This window comes from Bos javanicus, chromosome 28, assembly GCF_032452875.1.
Source record: "Bos javanicus breed banteng chromosome 28, ARS-OSU_banteng_1.0, whole genome shotgun sequence".
Classification (NCBI taxonomy): Eukaryota; Metazoa; Chordata; class Mammalia; order Artiodactyla; family Bovidae; genus Bos; species Bos javanicus.
The window spans coordinates 37525496-37533884 of NC_083895.1; the positions used below are offsets into that span (position 1 = coordinate 37525496).

The window sequence follows — 8389 nt, forward strand, 5'->3', positions numbered from 1 at the left end:
TTCTAGACAAGCCTCTGGCAGCTTCGTAGGGTTGGCTGAAGAGCAGGCAACACTGCAGTTAGAGAAGCTTTTCTGGTGCCTCTTGTTCCAAATACAGCCTTACCACTTTTGTGTGTGACCTCCAGCAGTTTCCTTATTCATGCCAAGCTGAAGTCCCCTAACTAGGCAAACAAATGTCTTATAAATAATACTTAGCTTGGCTCCTGTGAGTCTTACATGGGGACTGTGTATAACAGCGCCCTATAACTGTGAAGCGGTATGCGCATTCTTGTTTCCCACAACTCTATTTGTTATTTGTTCCCCTGCCGGGGACCTCACATTAGAAGAGATGTTGACTTCCAAACAGTGTGTATAAAAAGAAACAACTTTTGTGTTAATGTGGCTTCAGTACTACCTGTGAGAAAGCCAGCTGTGGAGCTCAGTGACCCAGAAAGGTGGGGCCCAGGATTCTAGGACGGAGAGCTGTGACAACACAGGGGTCCCCATCTCCCTGAGCTTCGCAGGTGTAGAAATGTTCACAGAATTCCGTAGCCATCTCACTGGGTTTTTGCTATAAAAGGGACTCTGGGATTCGTATTACTTTTTCTTTATGGATGTCCCCAGGTCTCTAGGGCAGCTCTTAACTTCAAGTAAAGCGCATAGAAAACTATCCAATTACAAATAGCTAGATGCTGGGAGGAGAGAACTGCCTGGAAAACTCGGTTAACCAGACTTTCTCCTTACATTTCAGCCATAGGACAGAGAAAGGAGGGGTGTGTGGACGTTGGCACCTGCTCTGTTTTGAGCGCTGTGCCGGTTGCGCTCATCCATGATTCGTGTTGTATTTAACTTTCACCATGACTCTGGGTCCCCAGGTAGTGCACTTGTAAAGAATCTGCCTGCCAAGGCAGGAGATGCAAGAGACGTGGGTTCAGTCTCTGGGTCAGGAAGATCCCCTGGAGAAGGGAATGGCAGCCCACTTCAGTATTCTTGCGTGCAGAATTGCATGGACCAAGGAGCCTGGCGGGTTATAGTCCGTGAGGTCACAAAGAGTCGGACATGACTGAGCGACTAACACTTTCACACCATATCCTTGAATGCATGTTTTGAAAGCAGAGTCCCTGAAATCAAGCTCCAGGTTCTAAGCCCCAGCTTCATTATTGTGTCATTTTGGGCAACTATTCAAATTCGGGACCTTAGTGTCTTCCTCAGTGTTGTTGTCGCTAAGTCGTATCTGACTCTTATCGACCCCATGGACTGTAGCCCGTCAGGCTTCTCTGTCCACGGGGATTCTCCAGGCAAGAATACTGGAGTGGGTTGCCATGCTCTCCTCCAGGGGATCTTCCCGACCCAGGAATTGAACTTGCTTCTCCTTCATTGGCAGGTGGATTCTTTACCACTGAACCACCACGGAAGCCCTTCCTCCTCAGTAAGATAGGGTTAATAATAGTACTCACCTCTTCAGGGTCAGGAAGGTTTCAATGAGATATCACTGTGTAAAGCACGAAAACACTATACCTTACATTTGTATATTGTCAGGACAAGCTGGTTGTTGCTGACGTGTGTCTGTGGGATGTTTTGAAGTCCAGGCATGCACCACATCCTTGGTGTGGATGTATCTTACAGTTTCGTTCTCCATCCTCCTTTTGCTGGTCACTTTCGTAGCTTCCAGGTTTTCATGATCACAAACAGTGCTGTATGTGTCACTTTGGGCACACATGCAAACATTTTTCTGGGATGGATCCCTCACACTGGAATTGCTGGCTACAAGACTATGCACATTTTACTTTGTAAAGATCTGCCAGACTGCCCTCCTAAAATGTAGCGCCAATTCATGCTTCTTCCAAAACTATATGAGGCTGTTCCCCGACACTGCTGCCAATACTGGGGATTATCAGTCATTTTAATTTTTTCCCACCAGATGGGCAGACAATGTATCTCACTGTTGTTGAGCTTGCATTTCTCTCATTACCACTGATGCTGAGGATTTTTTCACATGTTTAATGGCCACTTGGATTTCTTCTGTGAATTATCTGTTTATATCCTTTGTCCATTTTTCTACTCAGGTGTCTTTTTCTTACTGATGTGTTGATGTGTCAGTTCTCCTGGCGACTAAATTGCTCTTTAGTTCTGTCCATTCCGCTCTCCAGGTCGTCTGTTGAAAAAAAGTGTTGAACTTAAATGGGCGTCCCTTTCATTTCCAGGTTCTTTAATGGGTTCTTTTATTTTATAATAGGCCATTCTTGTTTCATGGGTGATTTATCTTCTTATTTCACTGAGGAATTTAATACATATCTCTGAAAGACTCTTTGTTTGTTTTATAAACCTGATATTTTCTTGGGAGTCATTTCAATTGTTTGAGTTTGGCATCTTTCTTTTATGGTTATGATTTTCCTTAAATGTTTATAAGTTTTGGGCTTTGGGAGGAATCTTTGAACTTTGAAATTCCTATTTGTTCATCTGTGGATACAGTTGCTGTTTCTCAAATCCAGGCTCTTAATGTGGCGAAGGTTGGAGTTGACAGTCAGCAGCTCATCTTTGGGAGTGGAATTGTCTGAACCGTTTGGATTGCTTTGGCTTCTGCTCCTCACGTCCTCACCTGCCTGAGGCACAGACCTCTGCTGTCTGGGGCTCCCCCAGCCTGCCCACTGACAACTTGTTCTCCCCCCTGCCCTACATTTACTCCTCTGACAATCTCATCACATGTTGATTTTGGTCTTGCTTTGTTGGTGGCCTTCCTTCTTATTTTCCCATGCTTTTATAGATTTATTTCTTTTTAAGAACACTTTTTCTGTCATTTCTATAAATTTGAATGAGGAGGAGGGAGATACATATTCTTAGTCTTTCTATCTTGAACCAGTCTCTCTCTGGTGGACATTTATTTCCTTTTTCTGATTAAAAGTGAATTTTCCTTTTTTTTTTTTTCCTTTTTAGGAGGAAATTATCACTGTTTCAGGGGGAGAGTTGCTGCAGGAACCCTGTGGACAGAGGGACAGCCCACCAGACTACCATCTGTTGTTTGAATGATTTTTTTCCCCCTTCTCAATTGGACTTCATTGGGCATCCTGTTTTTGAACTCAAGAACTTCCCAGCTCAAATCCTTATGGCCTTCTGGAAGATCCACTAACATCCAGAGGAACAAGTGGATTGGTATATTTCAACAAATATGAAATATATGGTGTATGTGTTGGTGGTTCCTGACCCAGTGCCCAGGACAGAAATTGCTAATAGCTGATGCAGCTCTTTCCTGAAAAATTTAGATACGACCTCAGAAAATAAAGCCGTTTTGTCAGGGCTGACCTAAACTGAACTCCTAGAGTACACGGTCATGTTGTAATTAACCAAATAATTCCAGTGCCGAACTCTGAATTTAACCTATGGCAGACATTCAATAAATGTTTGTTGAATGAATGTACTTCTTTTGAAAGTTTTCCAACACTTGTCAGCAATGATTTCTAGTAAGTTCTATTTGTTGCTGTTTATAAAGTCATGGAGATTAGGGAAGAAATATTGTAAAGAATTTATATGGAAGGCATAGGTACTGTATTTTAAATGATATTCGTTCTCACTGACATTATCATTGGAATTACCTAAGGCCTCTGAGTCCCAGCTTCCAGAACAGATGACTTCGCCCTGCCTTTGTATTTTCCTCTTCTTCTGCCACCTCTCCTTTTTCTTGGAATCATATGTTGGCCTCAGTTTTGCAATATTGAGGCAGTGGTTTCTTGTATTTCTACAGATGTGCCTAAGCCCCAGGGAGAATTAAAAATCCAAGGATGGTTTGTAGACCTCTGATATGGCCTTTGCTTTCTAGGATGTGGTCCTGTTTATGCAGGTTACTCAAATAATTAGCTCTATCCTCACAGTCCTTTTGATTTTGATTCTACTGTCCATTTATACTGGGCTTCCCAGGCGGCATTAGTGGTAAAGAACCTGCCTGCCAATGCAGGAGACATAAGAGACTCGGGTTCTCTCCCTGGGTCAGGAAGATCCCCTGGAGAAGGAAATGGCGACCACTCCAGTATTCTTGCTTGGAGAATCCCATGACAAAGGAGCCTTGTGGGCTATAGTCCATAGGGTTGCAAAGAGTCGGACTCGACTGAAGCGACTGAGCATGCATGCTCGCATGCCTATTTGTACTGAGTATGTGCTATTTATACTGTGTTTATACTGAGTACATTCTTCTTATTAACAAGAAGACTCTCCCAGTAACTCCTCAATAACTTTCAGCATCGGTGTCTTTGCATGCTCATGTTTTACATTTATGGATTATATGTATTTGTATATGACATGTTATCATGGGAATTTTATAGGCTGCAGAATCAAGCAGACTTGGGTTCAAATCACACCCTGAAACTGACTAGTATTATAATGCTGGCAGTATTGTATTTTGTGGGAGTAAAAGGATGAATGGACTCTGGCCATCAGTGGACTGGTTACCTTACTTGATAGTTGTATCAAATATCTCTCATGCTCTATTCCACCACTGACCTCACCCATTCCTCAGATCACCTTGGCTACTTGCTACTTGTTTTACTCCAGTCTCCACCACTAAAACCAGTTCTGAATGGGCTCTACTCTTCCCTACCATGTTGATCAGCTTCACGTAAGCATTGGCCAGTGGTGCCTTGCCACGTGTGGTGCTATGGACTATTCTTCTGTTACTGCAGAGGCATTGAGACACCATGCAACCAAGGAGAGCTGGGAAGTTAATTCCCCATGCAGGGAATTTTGGATCAATGGGAGACAGAGGCTGCTGATCAGTTCTTCTCCCTTCCTCCTCTCTTCTGGATGGACTATACCACAAGGCAGTTCTTCTTATGCAAGACATATTAAGACAGTCCGATAAAACCAAGCAACTGGTCATGATGAAACAAGCAGTAGCTGGATCAGTTCCATCCCCTCCATCTCTGCGTCACTTCTGCTTTTTTTTTTTTTTCCTTCTCTCCTGGTCCCTTGGGACTTTGTTCCCATGTGAAACAGCAGCACATAAGCATGTGCCACAGGCTTAGCATTTTGGGGAAGCCAGGGTAAGAATCCATCATACAAATGTGTTTTATATAAAATCTGCATCGTGACTCCCTGGCCTCCCTCCTATATCACTGCATTGCAGGGGCCCTGAATGGATGCAAGAAAGTGACTGAGGGAATCGGCTTTCTGAACTGCAAAGTGCTTTAAAACCTGATTATTATTATTATTATAATTACCTTCTTTCTAGTAGACTCTGAGAATCGAATTAGAGTTTTGGCTGCTACTTAACTAGCCATATGACGCTGTTCATGTCATTTAACCTCACTAAAGTTCAGTGTAACTGAGAAGAGAATTTCCTATATGGCCATCACTAGGCCTCTTGGCAGGTCAGTCAAATGATAAACATGAGAGTCCTGTGAAATGGAAGGTATTGCTGGTGACAACTGCTTTAACAGTGACGATGGTTTCAAGCGTCAAGGGGATAGGATGTGATGATTTGCTAGGTGTTAGGAGGAACTAACAAGAAGAAACTTCTCTTCAGCAGCAGCTTTGAAAGCAGACCAGGATGGGTTGAGAACTCGATTCCCTGAGCTGTTGTTCCTGTCACCCCTAATTAACTTGTGAGAGACAACAGCTGAGTTTCCCATGCCCAGCTCATTTATTTCCTTTTATTTTGGGCCCGCATTTTCTGCATGTCTCATAGATTTTAGGTTTTACCTGGCCTTAAAATAAATTCCTTGTAAGTTGTCCTGCAAATGAAATTACTGTCTGGAAAACTGCAGTTTCATCTTGAGAGTTTTATTATGCTAATAAATGTCAGGATTCTCAAATAAAGGAATTGCCTATTTTTTTTCCCTGAGGCCTACAAATATAATGAGAAACAGTCAGCCAGCTACAGGACTCAGCAGAAGGAAAATTTACAACCCACAACTAGAAAGAGAAGTTGTAAAAAAAACACTGTGCAACTTAATGGAGGATAAATTTCAAGGAGTGAAAGGGGAACTTGGGGAAAGATTTGGGGGAAGGTCCCTGTGTGTGGAGTTGGAGCTGCACACTGTGGCTGGAGGGAATATGTAAGGAACAAGGGCTGCGAAGGGCTACTGAGAGGGAATCCTTAGATGGGACATGTGTTGGGACTTCCCTGGTGGTCCAGTGGTTAAGACTTCATCTTCCAATGCAGGAGCCGTGGGTTCGATCCTTGGCTGGAGATTATAAATGCCTTACAGCCGAAAAGCTAAAACATAAAACAGAAACAATATTGTAACAAATTCAATAAGGTTTTAAAAATGGTCTACATGTAAAAAAAAAATCTTAAAAAAATAAAAAACAAGAAAGGACATGTTGAATAGGAAGATCTGAGTCCCTGGGGACCATGCCCCCTTCTGTACCCTTAAATCCTTCATTATCCTCAGGATAAATTTGAAGGCAGAAAGACCTTTGTTTTGTGACTCTAAACAAGTGTCTCCAACTCTCGGGGCCACAGTTTCTCTGCAATGCCTGTCTCAGAGCAGTCGCTGGGAAAATAGCACACGATTTTGCAACAGTAACGACAAACGCTGAGTTCTGTGTGTGAGTGTAATTCTCATAGCCGTGCTGAGGGAGACAGTGCCATCATCCTCATCTTGCATGTGGGGAAACTGAGGCACAGAGAAGCTCAGAACTTTCCCAGGGACACTTGTCAGAGAAGTTGTCTTGCAGCACTGGGGTTTCCCAATCTGGCTTTGGAGCCTGTGTAGACCTCACATCAGTGCTTTTCAATCTCGGATGTGTAAATGAACACGGGTGACGTTCTTAGAGTGTCCTCCCGCGGCTGCGGGGCGGGGCCTGAAGGTGTGCATTTCTAACAAGTTTTCAGGTGCTGTCAATGCTGCTGAGCCTTCGGCCACAACTGGAGCAGCAAGCCTCGCCAATTAAAGCTGCAGGCCAAACTCGGCCTCTCTGCTGTGTTTCTACAGCCTGAGCCAAGAGTGGTTTTTATATTTTCAGTTGGCTGGAAAAAATTAAAAAGAAGAATAATATTTTATGACCTGTGAAAATTACATCGAATCCAAATTTCAGTGTCCATCAATTAAGTTTTACTGGACTACAGCTTTGCTAGTTTGTTTACCTAGTCTTTGGCTGCCTATGGTCTGCAAAGCCTAAAATATTTTCTGTCTAGCCCTTTATGGAAAAATTTGCTGACCCCGGCATTAAGTTATGGTGTGTATGTGAGAAATAACTTTTGCTTTCTTTTGCTGCTTTATCTAAATTCTACTCCTTAGGAAAGATGCTAACACCATTGTTTATATGTCTGAGAAACCTAAGTAAATGTGTTACATGTTTCCATTTTAAATTTGAAACTCATCTCTAGTAACCAAAGAAAAGGCCTGTTTCTTTGTCAAAGGATTTTAACCAAATATAAGCAAGCACTATCACAGTTATATAGATACTTTACAAGGGCACAGGGTCATTTGCTTTCTCGAATGAATCATACTTCCCTACAGTTCTTTTTGTTTTGTCCTTCAGTCTGTGAGGTCCTGGAGGCCAAGTGATGCCATATACCTGTATGTTTTATGGTGCCTGGAATAGTCGCTGTTGTCAAATTGCATTTGTTATGGATGGGGGACAAATGGGCTGTGTGGATTTCAAAAGGCTGGTTTCACCTTTACGGGAGTCCTGGGGTAGAAAAGCCCAAGCTGAGCATCACAGCTGCCTTGGGTTGGAATCCTGAATCTACTGCTTTCATCTGTTAAGAGGAATAAACAAGCAAGACCAATAAGCTCAAAAACAGCTCTGCTAACAGCTAGTCTCAACTGGGGGAACTGAGAATTCAAACAAAAATCACATTTTGGCAAAACTGTTCTGTGACTTGCAAAACAGATAAACGGAACCAATTAAACAGTGACTCCCCGTTCTCCCCTCCTTCCAGCCCCTGGAAACCACCTTTCTACTTTCTGTCTGAATTAATGTGATGACTCTAGGTGCCTCATGTAGGTGGAATCACTGTATTGGCCTTTTTGCCATCGGCTTGTTTCACTTGGCATAATTTCTTCAAGGTTCATCCATATTGTGGCATGTATCAGATTTTTTTTCCTGTTTAAGGCTGAGTAATATCCCATCATATGTGTATACATTTTGCTTATCCATTTTTCTGTTGATAGACATCTGTGTTGCTTCAACCTTTTGGCTGTTGTGAGTAATGCTGCTATGAACTTGGGTGTGTATTTACATGACTCGTGTGTTCTAAAGATCTCTTGGGTGTTTCAGCAACTCCCTAGTTTATAGATTCTGACCAATCCCTGCCAAGGTTATGCTGTGATTAACTTCAGCTCCAACAAGTTATCTTATCTAACTCCCACAATTCTTCTGGTATGTGCTCCCCCTTGCTGCGACCAGCTGATCAATATAACATTGGTTACACATGTATTCCAGGAGGGCTTTCGCTGGTGGGCTTTATAAA

At 42.8% G+C, this 8389-nt stretch overlaps 1 protein-coding gene across 2 annotated transcripts in view; it reads left to right on the forward strand.

Annotated features, from left to right (window-relative positions):
• Positions 1-5784, forward strand: part of SH2D4B (SH2 domain containing 4B) — an 85598-nt gene extending 79814 nt beyond the window's left edge. The window contains exon 8 of one of the 2 annotated variants that reach the window (XM_061405511.1): positions 2914-5784. In XM_061405511.1, coding sequence (XP_061261495.1) covers positions 2914-3006 — 93 coding nt within the window. In that variant the 3' untranslated portion in view covers positions 3007-5784. The remainder of the gene's footprint in view (positions 1-2913) is intronic. The other variant, XM_061405512.1, reaches the window with a different exon arrangement.
• Positions 5785-8389: the final 2605 nt, after the last annotated feature.